The 25,221-nt window shown below is 41.5% G+C and overlaps 1 protein-coding gene across 2 annotated transcripts in view; it reads left to right on the forward strand.

The window, feature by feature from the left end:
• The first annotated feature begins 1,259 nt into the window (after positions 1-1,259).
• LOC140453679 (cornifelin homolog) overlaps positions 1,260-25,221 on the forward strand; it is a 30,191-nt gene continuing 6,229 nt past the window's right edge. The window contains exons 1-2 of one of the 2 annotated variants that reach the window (XM_072548598.1): positions 1,260-1,361; positions 18,611-18,768. In XM_072548598.1, coding sequence (XP_072404699.1) covers positions 18,663-18,768 — 106 coding nt within the window. In that variant the 5' untranslated portion in view covers positions 1,260-1,361; positions 18,611-18,662. Of the gene's footprint in view, positions 1,362-2,759; positions 2,818-18,610; positions 18,769-25,221 lie in introns of those variants that run through there. The other variant, XM_072548599.1, reaches the window with a different exon arrangement.

The following is a 25,221-nucleotide window of genomic DNA, read 5'->3' on the forward strand; positions in this document are numbered from 1 at the left end:
TTGGCAAGGTTAGATCACATGGAATCCAGGGAGAGCTAGCCATTTGGATACAAAATAGGCTTAAAGGTAGGAGACAGAGGACAATTGCTTTTTGGATTACAGGCCTGTGACCATGGTGTGCCACAAAAATCCATGATGGGTCCATGGCTTTTGTCATTCAAACAAATGATTTGGATGTGAACATAGGAGGAAGGGTTAGTAAGTTTGCAGATGACACCAGAATTGGTGGTGTAGTTCTCAGTGAAGAAGGTTACCTCAGAGTAAAATGTGACCTTTATCTAATGGGCTGAGAAGTGGGGAATGGAGTTTAATTTAGGTAAATGCGAGGTGCTGCGTTTTGGTAAGGTCTATCAGGGCAGGATTCATACACTTAGTGGTAGGAGGGCCGCTGAACAAAGGGATACAGGGACATAGCTCCTTGAAGGTGGAGTCACAGGTAAAGTGGGTAGTGAAAAATGCATTTGGCACACTTGCCTGCATTAGTCAGTGTATTGAGTGTAGGAGCTGGGATCTCATGTTCTGATTGTACAGAACATTGGTGAAGCCGCTTTTGGAATTCTGCGTTCAATTCTAGTCTACCTCTATAGAAAGATGTTGTGCAACTTGAAAGGGTGCAGAAAAGATTTACAAGGATGTTGCTGGGATTGAAGGTTTTAATCTCAAAGGTGAGGTCAAACAGGCTGGGGCTGTTTTCCCTGGAGTGTAGGAGGCTGAGGGGTGACCTTATAGAAATTTTATAAAATCATGAGGGGCATGGATAGGGTGAGTGGCCAAAGTTTTATCCCCCAGATTAGGGAAGTCCAAAACTTGAGGGCACAGGCATAAATGAGAGGGGAAAGATTTAAAATGGACCTGAGGCGCAACTTTTTCACACAGAGGGTGGTGTGTGTATGGAATGAGCTGCCAGAGGAAGTGGTGCAGGCTGGTACAATTACAGCATTTAAAAGGCATTGGGATGGGTATATGAATAGGAAGGGTTTGGCGGGATATGGGCCAAATGCTGTCAAATGGGACTAGATTAATTTAGGATAGGTCGGCATGGACTAGTTGGGCCAGATAAAAGGGAGGACTGCAGATGCTGGAGATCAGAGTCAAGATCAGAGTGGTGCTGGAAAAGCACAACAGATCAGGCAGCATCCGAGGAGCAGGAAAATCGACGTTTCGGGCAAAAGCCCGTCATCAAAAGGACCCCCTGCTGTGCTTTTCCAGCACCACTCCGATCTTGACTCGAGTTGGACCAGAGCTGAGATCAGTTAGTGGTTAATTGGTTTCTACTCGCTCAACTTCCCGTTTTTCTCTTTCGCAACTTCGGACAGAACAGGTTTGAGTGTACAGAACAGAAATCGCTCCTGTTTCTAAAAGTAAGTCATTTAGTTGATTGAAACTAACGCATAGGATTGTTCTCTGTACCGTTATTCGTTTAGATTAACTTCATCCTGCTTTTTTAACAACTTATTGCGTAAAAGCACAGTCTGTCGCTGTCAAACCTTAGGTGCAAAGCCGCTGCTGAATTGATTCCAGCTCCCCACGCCCGGCCCCCAGCTTTTATCATTGGGTGCTGAGGATGTGACTTTGGAATTCAGATTCCAAAGGGAGTTAACAGCCTTCCATCCAGAGGAATGGAAATTATCTGAGAAGGTTTCACAGCCAAATCTTGTCCTTATACTCACTGACTAAATTTCCAGCTAAAATCATTGCATTGTCTGAAGCAGAGATGATGGTTGATTGTGCAGCGACAAATTGGGGGCAATTCCAATGATCCCAGGGCACACTAGCTGTATCAGCTAACTCAGCGCCCATGTAGCAAACTCAGAAGAGCAGCTTTGCGTCATTTACTCCTTTGCCGGTTCACACTGCCCTGCTCAGAGAGTACAGGAAGGCGCAGTCAACATCTGCACTGGGTCACAACCCATTCTTAACGGGTGCAGGAGTCTTTTCCAAATGTGACAGCCTCAGCCTTACATTTGGCACGTTGGGATTCCTTCATTTCAAGAAATGGGAGACGCAAGTCAGTGTTTCAATGGCGAGCTGGGCAATTCTGAAAAGTTTTGATTCAGCAAACGTAGAGTTGACCTTTCCACTTTTCAGAATTCAAAAGTAGCTTTTATTATAAAGACAAGTTAAATCATCAGCAAATCCACTTTGGAGCTCAGGGGAAAGTTCTACTCAGGATGGTTCTAATGCTACAAAGCATTGTGTGGTCGAGTCAAATATCACAGACGCATTTAAGCCAACGCTAAACTTACAGCACTGAAACAGACCCCTTGGTCCAACCAGTCAATGTTAACTATAATTCCAAATAAAATAGTCCCACCTTCCTATGCTTGTCCCATATCCCTTCAAACATTTCTTATTTATGTACTTATCCAAATGTCTTTTAAATGTTGTAATCATAACTGCATCCACCACTTCCTCAGGAATTTCTTTCCACATACTAACCACTCGCTGTTAAAACAAAATTGCGCCTCATGTCTTTTTTAAAATCTTTCTCCTCTCACCTTAAAAATATGCCCCCAGTCTTGAAAATCCTCCACCCTCAGGAGAAGACACCAGCCATTCACCATATCTATACCCCTCATGATGTGACACACGTGATAAGGTCACCTCTCAACCTCCTATGCTCCAAAGAAAAAAGTGCCAGCTGATCCAACCTCTCCTGATAACTCAAACTCTCCAATCCTAGTGAGGGAGAGAGGGTAGAAGTACAAAGCTTTAGGGGTCATGAAGTAGATCACGTGATTTGACATACGTGGATTGACTGGTAAAGGTTTTTAGTGCTGCAAAAATCTTTGTACTATTGACTTCCTTATTTGAAACGTAAGTAATTTGTGTTTTGTATCTAACTAAAATATTGTCAGTTGATTAAGTAATGGAATGGAATGATTTTGCTATAGTTTGTCACTTTTTAAAATTATCAAACATCCATCGCAATAAATATAAATAAAGAATTGAACATGGATTTGAAGTTGGTGACAATTATTGTTCATTTACATGATTGTGTGTATGTGCAAACTGGCTGTAAGATTGTGGTTCAGTTTTATGTGGCTGAGAGGTGTTTATCCTGCTGTGAAGAACATGAGCCTTTTCAGTTGAAATATTCAACTCTTGGGTGAAATTAAAGGTGGGGGAGGGGAAGGTTTATTGAGAATCTATGCAGAACATGTTTTAAACAGAATGTAGGTGTAATGTGCTACCAGGGAAGGAGGTGGAAGCAGTTACAATAGCAAAGTTTAAGAGGCATTTAGATGGTCAAATGGATAGACAGAGAATATGGGAACACGGACCACGTATATTATCCTTAGAAGTTTGCATCACAAGTAGACATGGTGGTTAAGAAGGCATTTTTGCCTTCATTGCTCAGACCTTTGAGTACAGGAGTTAGGGTCAAGACTGTGGTGCTGGAAAAGCAGAGCAGGTCAGGCAGCATCTGAGGAGCAGGAGAATCGACATTTCAGGCATAAGTCCTGAATCTGGATTCAGGATTCCTGATGAAGGGCTCTTGTCTGAAATGTCGATTCGCCTGCTCCTTGGATGCTGCCTGACCTGCTGTGCTTTTCCAGTACCAACTCTCAACTCTGATCTCTGGCATCTGCCGTCCTCACTTTCCCCTATAGGGGTTAGGGTGTCTTGTTGAGGCTGTACAGAACATTAGTGAGACCTCATCTGGAGTACTGTGTACAGTTCTGGTTGCCCTGTGATAGGAAGGACATTATTAAGTTGGAGAGGGTTCAGAAGTGCTTTACCAGGACGTTGCTGGGAATGGAGGGTTTAGGCTTTAAGGACAGGATGGATAGGCTGGGACTTTTTCACTGGAGTGCAGGAGGTTATGGGATGACCTTAAAGGGGTTTACAAAATCATGATGGGTATAGATGAGGTGAATGGTGAGGGATTTCAAAATTAGGGGGTACACTTTTTAAGGTGAGAGGAGAAAGATTTTAAAAAGACATGAGGGGCAAGTATTTTACACAGAGAATGGTTCGTGTGTGGAATGCATTTCCTGAGAAAGTGTTGAATGCAGTACCATTTCAATGTTGTAAAGATATTTGGATAAGTACGTGAACATGACATGTTTGGAGGGATGTTTGAGCCAAGCTCAGGCAGGCGGGATTAGTTTAGTTGGGATTATGGTTGGCATGGACTGATGGATCTGTTTCCATGTTGTGTGACTCTATGACTGTATGTGCGGGCAAATGGGATTAGTTCAGATTAGCATTATGGTTGATACAGACACAGTGGACTGAAGGGCCTGTCCTGGGCTGTACTGTTTTATGTTTCCTCCTGTACTCCTGAGCCATTGCATCCAAGTCACTGTTCCAACTGGAAGTAAGAAAGCAAAATGCCTGAACACATTTGGCGCTATAGCTTTACTATAAGATGCAACATTTCTTAAGAAGTTTGCAGAAAATATTCTAACACTTCACCAGAAAATGAACCTTTCTCAGGTATTGAACGCTGTTATTTGTGGTTGTCATATTGTTGAACTAAGAAAAAAAAAGTACTCTACCTCTATCATCAGAGATATGTATTTCTTTGATGATTTAAAAATCTTGGGGGGAGTTTCCACGACTCGTGTGTTAATCCATTTGAGGTCAGGGTTATATCCTGCCCCATTGTAATCGTTACAGTTTGGTGGCCTTGAAACATGTCCCTCCAATGAATACTGCCCCTTGTTCTTTCTTAGAAAATGGCCATAACTCCTGGACTAATTTCATCAGTCCTGGCCAGGGAAATATTTATCCCCCGTATTTTCTTTGAAATGATATCACACAACCTTGACATGCATCTCAGAAAGCAGATAGGACCCTATCTCATCTGGAGTGCAGTGCTTCCTGAGTAACCAATTTGAGTGTTGATTGTTTGAGGTGTTAAACTGAGATTAATCCTCACCAAGGGGCAAGTTTGGTGTGTATGTGTTGGGATCCACAGGGCCTACTTAGTCTATTGTTGAAAAGAAAACATTTAATGGTCAAATTGAAAGAGGATCTTGTATGAACAAATGGTCATTTATCAGATGTTACCAACTAGCAAGAGATTACGTGCTAAGATAGACTTCCATGACTGAGGAGGACCTGAATGTTAGAGCCAACTCCTTTGTAGATCCATATGACATCATAATGGATGGTGCTTATGTCACTCCTCAGTATTAACTCTTTCAGTCTCACACACAAATTAACCTAGTTTTTGTGGCCACCTGGCTTGGATTGAAAGTCAAAACCACTGCATACTTACTCAGACAGTGTGTTACCAACTGATAATTCCCTCAAAGAATTGCTTCATATGCTTACATCTAAATAGCAAACATTGAAGGCAAACACGCCTGGACCATCATGGCCCAGTTTGATCAGAGTGAAACAGCAATTAGAAGTGGGAGATCAGGATGGGTTATTTCCAGACCAAAACATGGGAAATTACATAGTATTTACAACACAGAAATGAGGCCATTTGGACCAACAGGAGCAAGTTACTGCAGATGCAGGACATCCACATACTGAATCAGAAAATTTTCTCATCCACACTTAACAAATTCCTCTCCATCTAAACCCTTAACACTATGGCAGCCCCTGAGTGTGGTGCTGGAAAACCAGAACCGGTCAGGCAACACCCAAGGGGCAGGTGAATTGACGTTTCGAACCTGAGCTCTTCATCCAGGTGAATCTGCAGTCCTCACTTTCTCCCATTATGGCAATCCCAATCTATGTTTGGAAAGTTAAATCCCCTATCATAAGCACCCTATTATTCTTAAACATAACTGAAATCTCCTTCCAAAATTTGTTTATCAATTTCCCGCTGATTGTTAAGGGGTCTATAATACAGCTGCCATAACGTGATCATTCCTTTTGGATTTTCAGCTCCACCCAAATAACTGCCCTGGATGTATTCCCAGGAATATCCTCTCTAACTACAGCAGTAATACTATCTCTTATCAAAAATGTCACTCACCCTCCTCTCTTGCCCCCCCTCCCCCCTTTCTATCCTTTCTACAGCATTTGTATCCTGGAACATTGGTGCAAAACTTGACCCACTGTTGGGAAATAAGGTAGGGCAGATTACTGAGGTTTTAGTGGGGGAGCACTTTGGGGCCATCAACCATAATACTATTTGTTTTAAAATAGTGATGGAAAAGGATTGTCTGGATCTAAAAGTTGAAGTTCTAAATTGAAGGAAGGCTAATTTTGACGGTATTAAGCAAGAACTTTCAAAAGCTGATTGGGGCAGATGTTCGCAGGTAAAGGGACGGCTGGAAAATGGGAAGCCTTCAGAAATGAGATAACGAGAGTCCAGAGACAGTTATGTTCCTGTTAGGGTGAAAGGCAAGGCTAGTAGGTATAGGGAATGCTGAATGACTAAAGAAATTGAGGTTTTGGTTAAGAAAAGGAAAGAAACATATGTCAGGTATAGAAAGCAGAGATTGAGATTGAGTAAATCCTTATAAGAGTATAAAGGCAGTAGGAGTATACATAAAAGGGAAATCAGGAGGGCAAAAAAGGGACATGAGATAGCTTTGGCAAATATAGTTGAGGAGAATCCAAAGGGATTTTATAAATACATTAAAAACAAAAGGTTAATTAGGGAGAGAATAGAGCCCCTCAAAGATCAGCAAGGCAGCTTATATATGGAGCTGCAGGAGAGGGGGGAGATACTAAATGACTATTTTGCATCAGTGCTTATTGTGGAGAAGGACATGGAAGACATGGAATGTGGAGAAATAGATGGTGAAATCTTGAAAAATGCTCACATTACAGAGGAGGAAATGCTGGATGCCATGAAATGGATAAGAGTGGATAAATCCCCAGGACCTGATCAGGTGTAACCTAGAACTCTGTGGGAAGCTAGGGAAGTGATTTCTGGGCCCCTTGCTGGTATATTTGGATCATCGATAGTCACAGGTGAGGTGCAAGAAGACTGGAGATTTGCTAACGTGGTGCCAATATTTAAGAAAGGTGGTAAGGAAAAGCCAGGGAACTATAGATTGGTGAGCCTGACACCAGTGTTGGAGGGAATCCTGAGGGACAGGATTTACATGTATTTGGAAAGGCAAGGACTGATTAGGGATTGCCAGCATGGCTCTGTGCATGGGAAATCATGTCTTACAAACTTGATTGTGTTTTTGAAGAAGTAATAAAGAGGGTTGATGAGGGCAGAGCAGTAGACATTATCTATATGGACTTCAGTATGGCATTCAACAAGGTTCCTTATTGGGAGACTGGTTAGCAAGGTTAGATCTCATGGAATACAGAGAGAACTAGCCATTTGGATATACAACTGGCTCAAAGGTAGAAAACAGAGGGTGGTGGTGGAGGATTGCTTTTCATACTGGAGGCGTTTGACCAGTGGGGTGCAACAAGGATCGGTGCTGGGTTCACTACTTTTCGTCATTTATATAAATGATTTGGATGCGAGCATAAGAGGTATAGTTAATAAGTTTGCAGATGACACCAAAATTGGAGGTGTAGTGGACAGTGAAGAAGGTTACCTCAGATTACAACAGGATTTTGATCAGATGGGCCAGTGGGCTGAGGAATGGCAGATGGAGTTTAATTTAGATAAATGTGAGGTGCTACATTTTGGAAAAGCAAATCAGGGCAGGACTTATACACTTAATGGTAAGGTCCGAGGGAGTGTTGCTGAACAATGAGACCTTGGAGTGCAGGTTCATAGCTCCTTAAAAGTAGAGTCGCAGGTAGATAGGATAGTGAAGCAGGCATGCTTTTCTTTATTGGTCAAAGTATTGAGTACAGGAATTGCACCTATCCAAATATATTTTAAATGTTGTAACTGCATCTGCATCTACCACTTCATCTGTTGCAGCTGTACAGGACATTGGTTAGGCCACGTTTGGAATATTGCATGCAATCCTGGAATCCATGCTATCGGAAGGATGTTGAGAGACTTGAAAGAGTTCAGAAAAGATTTACAAGGATGTTGCCAGGGTTGGAGGATTTGAGCTATAGGGGGAGGTTGAATAGGCTGGGGCTGTTTTCCCTGGAGCATTGGAGGCTGAGGGGTGACCTTATAGAGGTTTATAAAACCATGAGAGATATGGATAGGATAAATAGACAATGTCTTTTCCCTGGAGTGGGGGAGTCTAGAAATAGAGGGCATAGGTTTTAGGTGAGAGGCGAAGGATATGTAAGGTACCTAAGGGGCAACGTTTTCATGCAGAGGGTGGTGTGTGTATGGGATGAGCTGCCAGAGGAAATGGTGGAAGCTGGTACAATTACAGCATTTAAAAGGCATCTGGATGGCTATATTCAATAGGAAGGGTTCAGAGGGATATGGGCCAAATGCTGGCAAATGGGACTAGATTAAGTTAGGATAACTGGTTGGCATGGATATGTCGGACCGAAGGGTCTGTTTCCGTGCTGTAGATCTCTATGGCTCGACTGAAAACAACAAATGCTGGAGGTCACAGTGGGTCAGGCGGCTTCCGTGTGGGGAGAGAGCAAGCTAATGTTTTGATTCTTGATAACTCTTCGTGAAAGCTGATGTGATGTGTGATTTTCTGGTGCTGTTTGTAGCTCTGAGGAGGCCTGTTGTCATGATTTGGCAAACTCACCTGTCTTGTGGCGTTCTCAGACATCTTTGGTAGCTTGTCACCAACTGTTCTGTGACATTCAACATCTGACGATACCACACTTTCTGCTGCCCTCTACGTTTCTCTTGAGTGAAGATCTCTGTACCTTTTCAGCAACATCAAATGGTGAAGATACTCACATTTTCTTTCCTGAATGTCACTTTTTAAAATGTTTATCACTTGCAATTTCAAACACTCCTTCACTTGTTTAATGGTCTGTAAATTATTTTTATTTGCATTCAACTTAACATCCACATTTCAAAGGTTATTTTTAACAATTATCAAAACTTAAAAGACACAGAGGAAATTGCACAGAACATTGGATCTTATGAGTTTTTTCTTTGTTATTGAGTTATAGAGTCATACAGCACAGAAACAGACCCTTTGGTTCAACTCATCCATGCTGACCAAATTTCCCAAACTGAACTAATCCCACTTGCTTGCATTTTGTCCATATCCTTCTAAACCCTTCCTATTCACGCACCTATCCAAATATATTTTGAATGTTGTAACTGCATCTGCGTCTACCACTTCATCTGGCAGTACATTCCACATATGGACCATTCTCTGTGTAAAAAAGTTGGTTGAGGGATGACCTTACAGAGGCTTATAAAATCATGAGGGACATAGATAAGGTGAATAGCAAAGGTCTCTTTCCTAGTGTGGGGAGCTCAAAACTAGGGGGTATATTTTTTAGGTGAAGGAGAAAGATTTACAAAAGACATGAGGGGCAACTTCCCAAAAACTATGAACCCCTAGGTCTCTCTGTTGAACAACACTCCCTAGAGCCCTACCATTGACTACATAAATCCTTCTCATGATAGTTTTACCAAAATGCAAAACAGTGCTTTTTTTCAAATTAAACTCTATCTGCCATTCTTCAGCCCATTGGCCCAATTGAACACAATCCCTTTGTAATCTTAGATAACCTTCTTCACTATCCACGATACCATCAATTTTGGAGTCATCTGCAAACCTAATAATCATGCCATCTAAATTCTTATCTAAATTGTTTAGAATAACGACAAACAACAGTGGACCCAGCACCAACCCCTGAGAAACGCCACTGGTCACAGACCTCCAGTCTGAAAAGCAACTATCCACCACTACCCTCTGCCCTCTACCGTCAAGCCAATTTTGTGTTGCGTATTCTTGCATAATAAATCTAAACTGAAAATGCTGGAGAAATTCAGCTGGTTTAGCAGCACCTGTGGAGAGATAAGCAGTTAGCTTTTTGAGTCCGATATGGAACTTCCACAAATTTGAAAGGGGTTGGAAAACTGAGGGCTTTCATGCTGTCGACAGAGAACAGATTGTGAGGGTTCCCAGAGCAAATCTGTAATCTGGGTGGGTTTGAAATACAAAACATGGAAGTTCATTTGAAATTTGTGTGCGGTGAGTATGAGCCAGAGACAGTCACTGAGGGAGGAGATTCGGCTACGAAAGTGGGTTTTGGCAAATATTTTATCAAGTACCTGGAGGGAAACAGAAGGCAATGAAAATGAAAAAGCTTAAAGTTTATATTGGAAGTGGTTTTGGGGAGAAGAATAAGGATTTCTTCAAGGTAGGTGTAACTGGAAGAAAAGAGACAATGAATTAAACACAGATAAAAACAAAACACTGTGGGTCCTTGAAATCTGAAATAAACTCAGAAAATGTGGAGAAACTCAGCTGGTCTGGCACTGACTGTGGAGAGAGAAAACAAGTTGATGTTTGAAGATTTATATGACTGTGCCTCAAATTTGAAAAGGGTTGGAAAATGGTGGACTTTATGCTGTTGACTGAGCAGCAAGGACTCTGTTGTGACTGAGTTTTCTTGTTGTTCACACATCCTTCATTGTCACAAAAGTACTTCTGTCCACCGCCATCCTGCTTCCAACATCTGCATCAAATCTGCAATGTTCTCTTCTCATTCGCTCAAAGTATACAAATTTAACTACTGACACCATCCACACCAATCTTCACTGTAGTTTATTCCAATGTGTCCTTTCTAACCACTGTTGTTTTCGATTTTTTCTTGCTCATACTCAGATCATATGCTAAACTTCCTAATTTCACTTGATCCACAATATCCTCTTCTGATTTCTAAGTAGCACTGTGTCATGAATATACTACAGCTTTGCTATGTCCTTACGTCCAATTTCTACCCCAGAAGTACATCACATTCTTTGAATATTTATTCTATGTACAGATTGAATCAATTGGCAACTGTACACAATTTTGATTTGGAGATGTCAGGGTTGGACTGGGATGTACAAAGTTAAAAATCACACAACACCAGGTTATATTACAACAGGTTTAATTGGAAGCACTAGCTTTTGGAGTGCTGTTCCTTCATCAGATGGTTGAAGGAGCAGTGCTCCGAAAACTTGTGCTTCCAATTAAACCTGTTGGACTATAAGCTGGTGTTGTGTAATTTTTAACATTGTACACAATCTTGTCATACTCCTCTCTTCATTTGAAATAAAGCTGGGATGATCTTGCTACTTAGTTCCAGTGTATAAATTTGGATTAATCTCACATCTTTCCTGTCAATGTCATATTTTTAGCAACATGTCAATAACTTTTAATAACAAAAGTGACCAAATGCTTTTCATAGCTTCTGAAGCATGTATGTTTATTTCTAGATATTTATCAAAGATTGTTCTCAGATTAACTGTTCTATTTGTTTCTGCTTTGGATCTAAATCCAGACTGTGTTTCACCAATTCTTTGTTCAAATTAATTTAATGAGATGACTCATCAAGCTTAGGGATATAAAATTATTGCACTCTATTTCTTGGGATTACATACAATCATATAGTACAGCAGAGGCCATTCAACCCATCATGTCTGCACTGACAAAAATTACTCTAAATATAGCTAGTCTCACAAGGTAAAGATGCCATAACCCCAGTGGATCCAAGGGCTGCACTCTCATTAAAAAGAGACAATTGGTGGTGGTTTAATCAGACGGTCACAATGGCTCAGGTGAGCAACAAGTTTGAGAAGGTGAGATCTAACAAGGTAACCTCAGCTGGTGTGAGAAGTTTTCTAGGATAACGTAACAAATAATGAATGCCTTAAATCACTTGGAATGTGTCCTCTGGTTTATATTTGTTCACAAATTTCGGTTGTAATTTCTAGTTCTGTTTCTACAAGGAATTTTAGATATTCTGGTTTTACTTTATCTATGTCTGGAGCTTTTCCTGTATTCATCCATTTTAAAACATTCCACACCTCTGCTGTTGCAACGGTTCAGTCATCATTTGCCTCTACATCTTGAGGACTCCCTTAGTTTGGATCATTGTATAAATTCTGTCTGTCTTTTTACAACTGCATTTAGTTCAGACAATATTTTACCATTGCTGCCTTTCAAGCATACAGCATCTGTTTCTATTCCCTTTTTTCTATCTGTCAAAGGTTTCCCTTTCTGGTACTTAACTCTCAGTTTTTATGGTTTCTTTACCTCTCAAATACGTCACCACACTCCTCATCAGGTTAGGTGAAGGGGTAATGTAGGGGTACGGGTAGGCTGCGCTTCGGTGGGGCGGTGTGGACTTGTTGGGCCGAAGGGCCTGTTTCCACACTGTAAGTAATCTAATCTAATCTAATCACGCCATTTATCTTTAGGTGCCTACATGTACTCTTTAATTTTGTCTCAATTTCAGTATACCTGAATCTGATAAGTTATTTCTTTCTCCTTTCTCTCAACCTTATTTCATCTGTCATTTACTCTTTGTCACATTTTCTTCTCCATGACAGTGAATTTTGTTTCCATTTGGCTGAGTGGCTGATTTGTACTGCAGAATGATACCAGTAGCATGGGTTCAGTCCCCACATTGGTTGAGGTTACCATAAAGGACTATCCTTCTCACCAACTCCCCTAGCCTGACGCATGGTAACCCTTGAGTTAAACCACAAACAGTCATCTATTTTTTAATGCTCTATGGTCTGATATGACTGTAGCAATGTTATCTTAATATTCGTCATCGAGTCAGCAGCATATTAGATGCTCTCTATTGTGCTGTTCACTTTCTATTACTTATTCTGAGAATGTTATCTGCTTCTGAATCCTAAGACATTTAGACTTATTTCTTACATTATGAGTGAATGTCTCTCTGATGGTTTCATTTTTCAACATGGCAATCCAACTGGTGCCCATCTCCTTTTCTGGAATTTGCAGTTTCTATTTAATTTATGCTACAAAGAGATAATTTATCTCTGTTTCACTATCGTAGAATTTACTTGATTTCTAATCACATGGCTTTGACTTTGCCACATGCATAATCTTCAGAATGGTTCCTTAGAGAAAGTGTTTGTCATCATCATATAACTTTCTTCACAAAATTGTACAAATATATAAGAGTGCTGGTGAAACCACATCTGATGTACTGTGAGTAGTTCTGTTCCCTTTTTTTATGGAAAGATACATTTTCATTGGAGGCAGTTCAGAGAAGGGTCACTAGTATGATCCCTTGTATGGAAGGATTGTCTAATGAGGAAACCATAAACACTGGGATTTTGAAGAATGAGAGGCAATCTCATTGAAACATATAGAATTCTTTAGTGGTTTGACAGGGTAAATGCTGAGAGTATGTTTCCCATTTTGGGAGACTCTAGGACCAGAGGGCATGGTCTCAGATTAAAGGGGCACCAATTTAAGATGGAGATGAGGAGGAATTACTGCTCTCAGTGGATTGAGAGTCTTTGGTATTCCTTGCCACAGAGAACTGTAGGGGCAGAATCTTTGTGCATATTTAAGACTGAGCTAGATAGATTATTGATTCGTCGGGGAATCAAGGGTCGTAGGAAAAGGGCAGGAGAAAGTGGATGTGAGGAAAGTTGAATCAGCAATGATCCTATTGAAAGGTGGAACAGGCTCTGCTGAGTCCTGTTCCTGTTTCTCATGGTCTTATTGTACTCTAAAGAATTCTACTGGGAATAGCCTGCCGACCCCAAACAGTCATCTTCATGTCGGGTGAAGAATGCCAGAAAAGTATTGAGAGACAAAAGGAGGCAAAAATCAAGGAGTGATTTGAATTTATGTTCAACTGAAAAAATGATAACCTGATTGAGGAGTTTACAGAATTCTTTTGAGATAGTTTCTTAGGGCAACAGGTTCTGGAACCTATGAAAGCATAGATTTGACAATGTGTAATGTGACAGGATTATAAAATAATTACTGAGTAATGGCATCCCTAGATAACAGGAAGTACAATTTGATTGAATTCTACATCTAGCTTGAAAGGGGGAAGAATGATTCTAGAATTGGTATTTTGAACTGAGCGAGCTGAAATGAATTAAGATATATGGCTAGGAGACAGATTAACACAGAAGCAGTGGAAGATATTTAATGGAATATTTTAGTATACTCAGAATAAATATATTTCAAATATGATGAACATTTCTAAGGGGAGGACTAAAGACAAAAGGATCAAGCTTTAAAAACGTGCATAATTGCACAAGGAGTGGCATTTCAGATGTTTTGTCCAAACACAAAGAATAAAAGATAATAACTAAAAAGATAATTAGGAGAAAGAAATTGGAGTGTGACAGGAATGTAAAAACAAATTTTACAGGTATCAAAAAAGGAAAAGAGTAAACAAAATGAGTATTGATCTTCAGAGAATGAGAATGCGTAGGTAATAAGGAAATAGCAAATGAAATTAATAAGTATTTTTCTTCTGGATTCATTATAGAGGGTCCAAAAACAATGTAGTAATGGTTTTAAATTAGGAGATGGAAGGAAGAGGGAATTTGGTGAAATAACAAACACCAGGGAGACGGAACAAAGAAAGCTGACAGCCGCAGCAATGCCTCTTCGTCCACTACATTGATGACTGCATCGGCGCCACCTCGAGGAGGTTGAATAGTTTATCAACTTCACCAACACATTCCACCCTGACCTTAAATTTACCTGGACCATCTCTGACACCTCCCTCCCCTTCCTGGACCTCTCCATCTCCATTAATGACGACCGACTTGACACTGACATTTTTTACAAACCCACCGACTCCCACAGCTACCTGGATTACACCTCTTCCCACCCTACCTCCTGCAAAAATGCCATCCTGTATTCCCAATTCCTCTGCCTCTGCCATATCTGCTCCCAGGAGGACCAATTCCACCACAGAACCCACCAGATGGCCTCTTTCTTTAAAGACCGCAATTTCCCTTCCCACGTGGTTGAAGATGCCCTCCAACGTATCTCATGCACATCCCGCACATCCGCCCTCAGACCCCACCCCTCCAACCCATAACAAGGACAGAACTCCCCCATCCTCACCTTCCACCCTACCAACCTTTGTATAAACCTCATCATCCGCTAACATTTCTGCCACCTCTAAACGGACCCCACCACTAAAGGTATATTTCCCTCCCCACCCCTTTCTGCTTTCCACAAAGACCATTCCCTCAGCGACTACCTGGTCAGGTCCACGCCCCCCTACAACCCACCCTCCCATCCTGGCACCTTCCCCTGTCACTGCAGGAATTGCAAAACCTGTGTCCACACCTCCTCCCTCACCTCTATCCAAGGCCCTAAAGGAGCCTTCCACATCCATCAAAGTTTCACCTGCACAAGCACTAATATCATTTATTGTATCCGTTGCTCCCGATGCGGTCTCCTCTACATTGGGGAGACTGGACGCCTCCTCGCATAGCGCTTTAGGGAACATCTCCGAGACACCCGCACCAATCAACCACACCGCCCCGTGGCCCAACATTTCAACTCCCCCTCCCACTCTGCTGAGGACATGCAGGTCCTGGGCCTCCTCCACCGCCGCTCCCTCACCACCCGACGCCTGGAGGAAGAACGCCTCATCTTCCGCCTCAGAACACTTCAACCCCAGGGCATCAATGTGGACTTCACCAGTTTCCTCATTTCCTCTCCCCCAGTTCCAAGCTTCCAGCTCAGCACTGTCCCCATGACCTGTCCTACCTACCAATCTCCCTTCCTACCTATCCACTCCACCCTCCTCCCCGACCTATCACCTCCATCCCCTCCCCCATCCACCTATTGTACTCTATGCTACTTTCTCCCCACCCCACCCCCTCTCATTTATCTCTCCACTCTGCAGGCACCCTGCCTCCAATCCTAATGAAGGGCTTTTGCCCGAAACGTCGATTTTCCTGCTCCTGGGATGCTGCCTGAACTGCTGTGCTTTTGCAGCACCACTCTGATCTAAACTGATGGAGCTGCAGGCTGACAAGTCCTTGGATCCTAATTTCAGAGGTGGCTACAGAATTAGTAAATTCACTGACATTAATTTTCCAAAATTCATTAGATGCTGAAAAAAATTGCAATCAGACTGAAAAGTAACAAATGAAACTCCAAAAGTGTTTACAATATGTATTAATGACTTGGAGGAAGGAAGTGAATGTACTGTAGCCAAATTTGCAATGACATAAAAATAGGTGGAAAGGCAGGTTAACAGACAGTTTACAGAAAAATATTGATAGAGTAAGTAAGTGAGCATACAGTTGGCAAATGGAGGATAATGTGGGAAAATGTGTAGTTGTTCATTTTGGAAGGGACACAAAAGAACATAGTATTATTTCAATGGAGAAAACCTGCAACAACCTGCAACACAAAGTGACTTGGAGATCTTGAATTTACTTCTGCACAAAACATAGAAAGCTCGAACACGTGCAGTGCATAATCAGGAGGTCTAATGGAATGGTAGCCCTTATTTCAAGGGGGTTGGAGTGCAAGAGTAAGGAAAACTTGCTGCAACATAAATGGGTCTTTTTTCTGAATGGCAGGCAGCGACTAGTGGTGTACCACAGGAGATCATTACTACGATCCCGGCTAGTCAGAATATACATTAATGATTTAGATGAGGAAACTAAATGCGATATCTTAACATTTGCAGATAACACAAAGTTTGGTGGAAGGGTGAGCTGAGGATGCAGAGATGTTACAGTGTGGTTTGCACAGGCTGAATGAGTGGACAAATGCATGACAGATGCAGAGATAGACAGAATCATGATTAATAGGGGAATCAAGGATTATTAAGAAGATGGAAAGTGGCTGTGAGGAATGTAGGATCAACCATCATTCCAAGGAATGGCTGAGCAGGATCAATTGGCTGAACAGTGTAGTCCTGTTCCTATTTCCTGTGGTTTTAAAAGAGGCAGAAAACAGAAAGCTAAAAGCCAGTTCGCTTGATGTCTGCATGTGAAAAGTGCTAGATTCGATATTCAAGGAACTTCTAGCCATTGTCTATAACGGGCTTTACATGTAAATATTGAACTGGCTACACAGAGGATGACTGGTGCTAGCGAAAAGAAAAAAAGAAAGAAAAAAATAAAACTCACACAGATCTTGTCGCAGGAAAGTCACTGAGTTGTACATAAGGGAACTTAGGAGTATAAAATAAGAAAAGGTAAGACACACATGAATAAATTCAAGATAATCTGAAAGAGTCAACATGGTTTTCTGAACAGAATATCGTGTTTAACCAATTTATTGGGGCTTGCTGAATGACATGCGCTGTGGATAGAGGGCAGCCTGTTGATGTATCAGAATTTAGCTTCCAGAAGACACTTGGGAAGGTGTCACAGAAAAGGCTATTGTACAGAGTTGGAGATCAAGTGGCAGGAACTTACATACTAGCAAGGATAGGTCAGCTGGCTACGTAAATCAGTGTTTGCAAAAATGGACCTTTTTTATGATTGGCAGCCTAGGATGAGTATCACAAATATTGCATACTCATGTACTCCACTTCCAACTTCCTGCTGATATCCCAAGACCTGACTGCTGAATAATTACAGTTGTGCAGGAGTCTGTTCTGGGGTTTCAGCATTTTACAATTAATACTAATGCCTTAAATGATGGGAGTGAAGACATAGTGGCTAAATTTGCAGATGGCCTAAAGGTAGGTATGAGAGTATATTGTGAAGAGGACATAACAAGATTAAAAGAGTGAGAAAATATCTGGCAGGTAAATTAGAATGTAGGAAAATGTGAAATAGTTCACTTTTACCGGAAGAATAAAAATGCAAAGTATTACTTAATCTTGGAACTTTTGCCTTGGCAGGTGATTCCGCTGGAGTCATTGAAGGTATTTAAGGTGGAGGTAAATACATTCTTGTTAGGCAAGGGATCAAAGCTTATTGGGAGTAGATGGAAACGTGAAATTGGAAACAAACAGATCAGCCATGAGCTTATAGAAAAACAGAGCAGGCACAAGGGGCCTACTTCATATGTTTGTAATGACAAGCCTTCCTAATGGTCCTTTACTGATTTTAGTGTCTAAGTCACTCATTAAAATGATTGTAAGTAATTGATAATAACTCTTCTCAATACCACCATTAAATTCTTAGATTTTGGCTAAAAATACAGATATTTCCTTTGCTCTTCATGGTCACTGTATCGGGACTGACCAGTCAGCTTCAACTGACCTCTTGCATTTATATTCACTAGAATTTCTATTCTATTTCTATTTTTCACCTCCTTAGAAGTAAAGCACATCATTCTGTTTTCCATGTGACAGAATCATCTTACTTCTTCAATTCCTCATAAATTAATCGTGTCTATCCATCACCCACATAGAGAAATCAATCTTTCTATTTCCGATTCAATTATTATTTTAATCCATGGTCCTACTTTCAAGAAACCTCTCCTTCCATTAAGTGGAGCAGGCTCAGAAACTGATCTGTTTTGTGAGGTCAATTCAATCATGAATGTATTGATGACTTTATTGGGCAAGGGCTTCTCCTTCCCTGCTGCGATTTACAAGAGCATCAGTTGCTCAAGGCCCAAACTCTTTTTATTGACTATAATGTTCCATTGGATTATGCAACGTGAGATTCCAGTACTTCACAGGTCAATGCCAGAGTTTATGGTATCATCTGCTGACCTAGAGGAAAGCAACTAACACAGCACAGTCTAGTAGGGCTTTTCAGGTCTGTAGGGAGTTACATAAAATCATTGAATAGTTCCAGCAAAGAAAGAACCCATTAACTTGTCTTCGCTGCAGTCATTTAGTTTCAAAGTGAGATGTTGAGGGAATCTGTTTGTTTATTGCTCTAATCTGTTATATTTTGCAGCCCATCTGTATCTCTTCTCTACTCAAAGACATCAGAGCCATTAATTTCAATCATGACATCAACGACTGTCATTATTCAGCAGCCTGGATCTGGGATACCAGCAGGAAATGGACAGTGGAGCACAGGAGTATGCAACATTTGTGACGACATGACTGTCTGTAAGTCTCCTCGTCAACTCATTCTTCATTGGGTAATTGCAGCAATGGAGTTCAAATTGCCTTTATAAGTCACTCTTTCCATCAACTTTGAATCAGGGAAGATAACAAAAGCACAGATGAGAGCTTTTCACATGAGATTGTCAGTTATGGGCATATATTTGGTACCCAGTCTGTCCCCAGTTGGATCTTCAAATATAAAAAGGGCAAGCTTCCAAAGGATCCATTCACAGCCTCATCACGGGAACTCATTCCGTGCATAGTGCCACTGCCTCTGACTCAAAGCTTTAGGTTAAATTCCCACTCATTAGCTGACCAGGCACAGAAGGAAAGTTCATTAGACAATTAAATGGTGTGAGCATTATCCTGAGAATCCTTCCCACACCATCAGTTCCCAAAGGAAAAAAAAAATAAAACTAACAACATTTCATAAAATATCCGCAGGCACTTCAGTCAAAAACTGACATGGAGCCAAAGAAAAAGAGCCATTAACACAGCTGATTAAAAAAAATCTCAAAGTGTAGGCTTTGGAGAGACAGGTATTTCAGACTGTGGGGACTGGACATGGAACCCATGTTAAAAATCCCCTAATTCTAAATGTTGATGAGGCACTCAGTCCAGGGTCATTCTTACACTTGTCTTTGAGAAATAACACAATAATTAGCCAGTGCGTGTCAGAATGCATACATTTATAGACTGAGAACTGGAAATAGCCATTCAGGCAATACTAGGTTGCAAAGAAATTATTAGACAATTGATTGAAACTGCAAGATCAAAATGTTAAAGGAGACTATGATCCATTTGATGTTTACCAAACTCTAGTGATTTTGGAAAGAAGTGTTCATTGAACTTTTAGGGAGAGATGTGGGTGGAGTTTTATCGCTTTAACTGTTCCTTGATTGAGGGAATGAGTGTTGCTTTTCACCGTACACCGAGTAGCTGTGGGCAGCTCCCAGAGAAGTGGGCGGCACGGTGGCACAGTGGTTAGCACTGCTGCCTCACAGCGCCGGAGACCCGGGTTCAATTCCCGCCTCAGGCGACTGACTGTGTGGAGTTTGCACGTTTCCTCCGGGTGCTCCGGTTTCCTCCCACAGTCCAAAGATGTGCTAAATTGCCCATAGTGCTAGGTAAGGGGTCGATGTAGATGTAGGGGTATGGGTGGGTACGCTTCGGCGGGGCGGTGTGGACTTGTTGGGCCGAAGGGCCTGTTTCCACACTGTAAGTAATCTAATCTAATCTAATCTAAAAAAAAAAGTCTGGAAGGATATAGTACAGTATCACTCAGTCTTGAAGACTGAGAGCTTCAAACTAAAAGCAGCATTCTAACATTTCTCTCAGTGAACTGGCTTGAAAAAAAAACCCGATAAGGCTCCAAATGTCAAGGTTCAAATCTGTTTCTCATTGACAGGGCTCCTGATAGAAATTTTTAAAAATAATGGGAGGTATAGGTAGACTCAATGGGTAGTTGTCCTTTCCCTCGGAAGGGGGGATTTCAAGAGTGGAGGCACATTTTTAAGGTGAGAGGAGACAGATTTAAAACAGATTATGAGGGGCAAATCTTTTACACAGAGGGTGGTTCGCGAGTGGAATGAACTTTCTGAGGAAGTAGTGGATGTGGGAATAATTACAACATTTAAAAGATATTTGGATACTACATGAATAGGAGAGATTTGGAGGGATATGGGCCGGGAGCAGGCAGGTAGGACTAGTTTAGTTTGGGATTACGTTCAGCATAGACTGGTTGGACTGAAGAGTCTGTTTCCATGCTATATGACTTTATGAATCTATGACTCTATGATTCTCTGAATCTGAAATGTGATCTGGTGATTTCCCATTATTCGAAAACTGATAGCAATATTAACTTGTCAACAAGAAACTGAAGGAACTGTGAGAAAGTCACTTTAGTAAATAAATTTGTGTGGTAGCTTAAATGATAACCAGTTTGGCACTTGTTGAAGAATATATTCTGTAATATATGTTATTTTTGAGTTTATTCAAAAGTCTGGTAAAAGTGAATTTTGGTCTTGTTAACAATAATAAAGAAAAACAAATTGACCATTTTTGTTGAATGAATAAGGCTTTTACACTTTTGGATTGAATTGAATTAGCTTTATTGTCACATGTACTCACATGAGTACAGTGAAAAGTTTACAAGTTACAACATACAGTACCATTTTAGGTACCTAGGTGCAGTTCTTCAGGACAAGTTCTTAGGGAAAAAAAAATTGAAAAAAAAATCCATGATTAAAGATTATGGGAATAAATTAGAAAATAGGGAAATAAGGAGTTCAGACCAACAGTCCTTCCAACCCAGTCTGTGCCATCACCCGGCCTCCACTCGGGTTTTTGTGGTAATGGAAATTGATTTCCAGCCTCATGATACATAATGGATTGAGTTACCACAGATTTCCTCTCAATCATTCAACTTACCCTTTTGTTGAAAATCCTGGAAAATTGGCATGACGGCCATTTCACCAGATTTTCTACAGTGGTGTCCATAGATAATCAGGAGAATCCGCACTGAGATTCATTTGCTAAAATCCTGGAGTTGTATTCATGACAAGTCTGCTTTGAAGTCTAACCTTTGAATTAACTATTAGAATCATCAAATCGTACAGTTCACAAAAGGCCCTTTGGCCCATCAAGACTGTACTGTGAAAATAGACTACTACCTACATAGACTTTCCTGCGCTAGACCCATAGCCTTGAATGTTATAACACTTAAGGTGCTCATCCAAGTACTGTTTAAAGATTGTAAGGTTTCCCTCTTCAACTGCAACCCCCCCCCCCCCGCCCCCCATAACCAGAGACAGTACATTACAGATCCCCAGAACCTTCCAGGTGAAAAAGATTTTCTTCAAATCCCCTCTAAATTTCATGCCTTCCAGTAAATTATACCTCCTTGTTGTCAACCCTTTGACTTAGAGGAACAGCTATTTTCTATTTACCCTGTTCATGCCTTTTGTAATCTTATACATCTCTATTTGGGATCACCTTTATTGGGATCAATAACTCTTTGCCTTTACAGTAAATGTTAAAAGCTGAAAATGTGTTGCTGGAAAAGCGCAGCAGGTCAGGCAGCATCCAAGGAGCAGGAGAATCGATGTTTCGGGCATGAGCCCTTCTTCTGAATAAGGGCTCATGCCCGAAACGTCGATTCTCCTGCTCCTTGGATGCTGCCTGACCTGCTGCACTTTTCTAGCAACACATTTTCAGCTCTGATCTCCAGCATCTGCAGTCCTCACTTTCTCCAAGTAAATGTTAAAAACCAGTCCATGAAGATTCTGGTTCATTAGCCTGTTTCTAAGTGTTCTACTGGAGCTGAGAATTCTTAGTATGGAAATTCTCTTCTTCAATCTCTTCATATGTCTCCCATCCCCTCTTCCTTCGACACACTCCTTAAAATGTGCCACACTCCTGATCACCTATCCTAATGTCTAATTTATATATTTTTTCTTTTGTGGAACGTGGGATTCACTATAAAGGTCACCATTTGCTCACTAACCTTAATTGATCTCTAGTTGAAAGTGTGTTGCTGGAAAAGCGCAGCAGGTCAGGCAGCATCCAAGGAGCAGGAGAATCGAGGTTCCGGGCATGAGCCCTTCTTCAGGATGCTGCCTGAACTGCTGCGCTTTTCCAGCAACACATTTTCAGCTTAATTGATCTCTAGACCATTTCAGAAGGTGGTTGTGGGTCAATTGAATTACTGTGGAACTGGAGTCACGTGTAGGATAGGCAAGACAAGAACAGTGGACTGTCTTCCCTAAAGTAAACAATTAGCTTGACATTTTCAAAATTTGAATTCAATTCTTCCATGGTGTGATAATGGCCTATGGTGCCAGAACAGCACCCTGGTACCGTGGATTACCATTCTAGTGACATTGTCACTGCAACCACATGACTGGGATTCAGTGCTAAATTTTGTCTCATATAATACTCATCTGAAGTACTCTTATTGTGCTAGTGCATTAAAGGTATTGTACAAAAGTATTGTTTTTTTGTTCCTCATTTCTTAATTTTGGTGAGCAGAATTTTTTGCTCGGGCTGTGTTTTGAAATAATCAGGGTATGCTGTGGGAAATTCTCTGGCCTGTTTATTTTACCATGTAGGGAGTACATTCCGTATAGACTCCACTGTGTCTGATTCACCATCAGAAGCAACTGTAATTTAAATGTTAGATTTGACAACCTTACTCAGAGAGACAAAATGACTGTTGGGTTGGGAAATGACAATGTTTACTTTAATTAAGTTGTTGGCAGATGCAAACTGTGAGGTTAGGAATGAGGGAGGCAGAAGAGGGGCATTTCCTGTGTTGCATATCTGCAGGTGTTAATTCATATCTAATCTGGGAGGACTATGTTCTAAATAAACCAATTTTTGAGCTTTCACTTCCAATTATAAAAGAGGAAGTCCTCAGTGAACATCTGCATAGATATATTTCAGTTTCATTTCTTACAATGAAAATGTCTTTAGATTTCTTACGTGTGGAAACAGACCCTTTGGCCCAACAAGTCCACACCGACCTGCCGAAGCGCAACCCACCCAGACCCATTCCCCTACATTTACCCCTTCACCTAACACTACAGGCAATTAGCATGGCCAATTCACCTGACCTGCACATTTTTGGACTGTGGGAGGAAACCCACGCAGACACGGGCAGAATGTGCAACTCCACACACTCAGTCGCCTGAGACGGGAATTGAACCCGGGTCTCTGGCGCTGTGAAGCAGCAGTGCTAACCACTGTGCCATCATGACGCCCTCTTTAAAATTAGATTTGATTCCCTACAGTGTGGAAACAGGACCTTTGGCCCAACAAGTCCACACCGACCCTCCGAAGAGTAACCTCTCCACCCCCGACTAACACACCTAACATTATGGACAATTTAGCATAGCCAATTCACCTGACTGGCACAGCTTTGGACTGTGGGAGGAAACCCACACAGACACGGGGAGAATGTGCAAACTCCATGTAGGCAGTTGCCTGAGGCTGGAGTTGAACCTGGGACCCTGGTGCTGTGAGGCTGCAGTGCTAACCACTGTGCTACCATGGCAGGAGACATCTCACTCAATATTTCACCAAGACAGTTCAATAATGCTTAAACTCCACCTCTGATATCCAACGTTCAGCACTCCCAGATAAACAGAATGGATGATGTGGCAGAGTGTGGTTTTGGAGGTGGGAGATCAGCAGGAAGGCACATCTCGTTTGCGCCACATTGATCCTTGAGAATCTGACTCAGTTGAAAGCTGCTTCTTTTCTCCAGCTTTAGGGGAGCAACTTGGAATTATTCAGAGGATCCTTGACAGCTTAGTGAGACACATCCGCAACACCAGAGTTCGAATCCCGACCCACATTGGATTAGGTGATCCCACTAAGAGAATGGTAGAAGTTCTGCAGAGAGTAGAACATTCTTTGCTGAAGTTACGTATGTGGGAAACAGCAACTGGGGTTTTGTGAGATATCCCTTTAATCTGTTGACAGTCATAGAAAAAAGGCTGATACGAGTCTGATGGACAGTTGGGTGAGGTCAAGTGGGCATTCCGATAGAACAGAGCCAAACCACAACTTTGCATTTGGAAGAGAAGATTAAAACAAAGTAAAGACTCCACAGTGGGAGGAATTGGCAGTTTTCTGGAGATGGTGGAGCTGTGGAAGCAAAAGGCTACTGTTTGTCACCCAGGAGAATATAAATTCAGTTTTAAAAGTCTGGAAATGATAAAGCTGGTGTCACTAAAAACCATAAAACCTAACCACTTCACTGATGTATTTAGGGAAGTAAACGCCTTGTTCTTTCCTGATCAGCTGATTCCAAACCCACATTAATGTGATTAACTACCTTTGATGTGCTTTCGCAAACTATGCAGTGATAGATCCACGGACTCATAGAATCATAGAGTTATATCACACGGAAGCAGACCCTTTGGCCCGACTCATCCACACCCACCAGACATTCCAATCAGGCCTAGTCCCACTTGCTAGCATTTGGCCGATGTCCCTCTAAACCCTTCCAATTCATATACCTATCCAGATACTTTTAAAACGTTGTCATTGTACCAGCTTTCACCACTCCCTATGGCACCTTGTTCTGTACACACACCATAATCTGAGTGAAAAAAAGGTTACCCCCTCAGGTCCTTTCTAAATCTTTCATCAAAAGTGCTAGAGCGTACAAACTATGTTAATTGATGGTGGTGGACCACATCTGCCTTCTTCAGGCACATGGAACTGGCCAACAAATGTTCAGAGGGTCACTGGATTCAAAATGCTAACTTGGTTTTCTCTCGACAGATGCTACCAGACCTGCTGAGTTTCTCCAGTGATTTATTTTGGTGTGCATAAAATGTTTTGTTGTGTGTTGGCAGGGGGGGGGGGGGGGGTGGGGGGGGGGGTCTAACTAGCTGCAATTACCCAAGTCCTGCTTCTTAGAAGGGAAAAGTAGGAAGATGAAGGAGG

Source organism: Chiloscyllium punctatum, chromosome 27 (assembly GCF_047496795.1).
Source record: "Chiloscyllium punctatum isolate Juve2018m chromosome 27, sChiPun1.3, whole genome shotgun sequence".
NCBI lineage: Eukaryota > Metazoa > Chordata > Chondrichthyes > Orectolobiformes > Hemiscylliidae > Chiloscyllium > Chiloscyllium punctatum.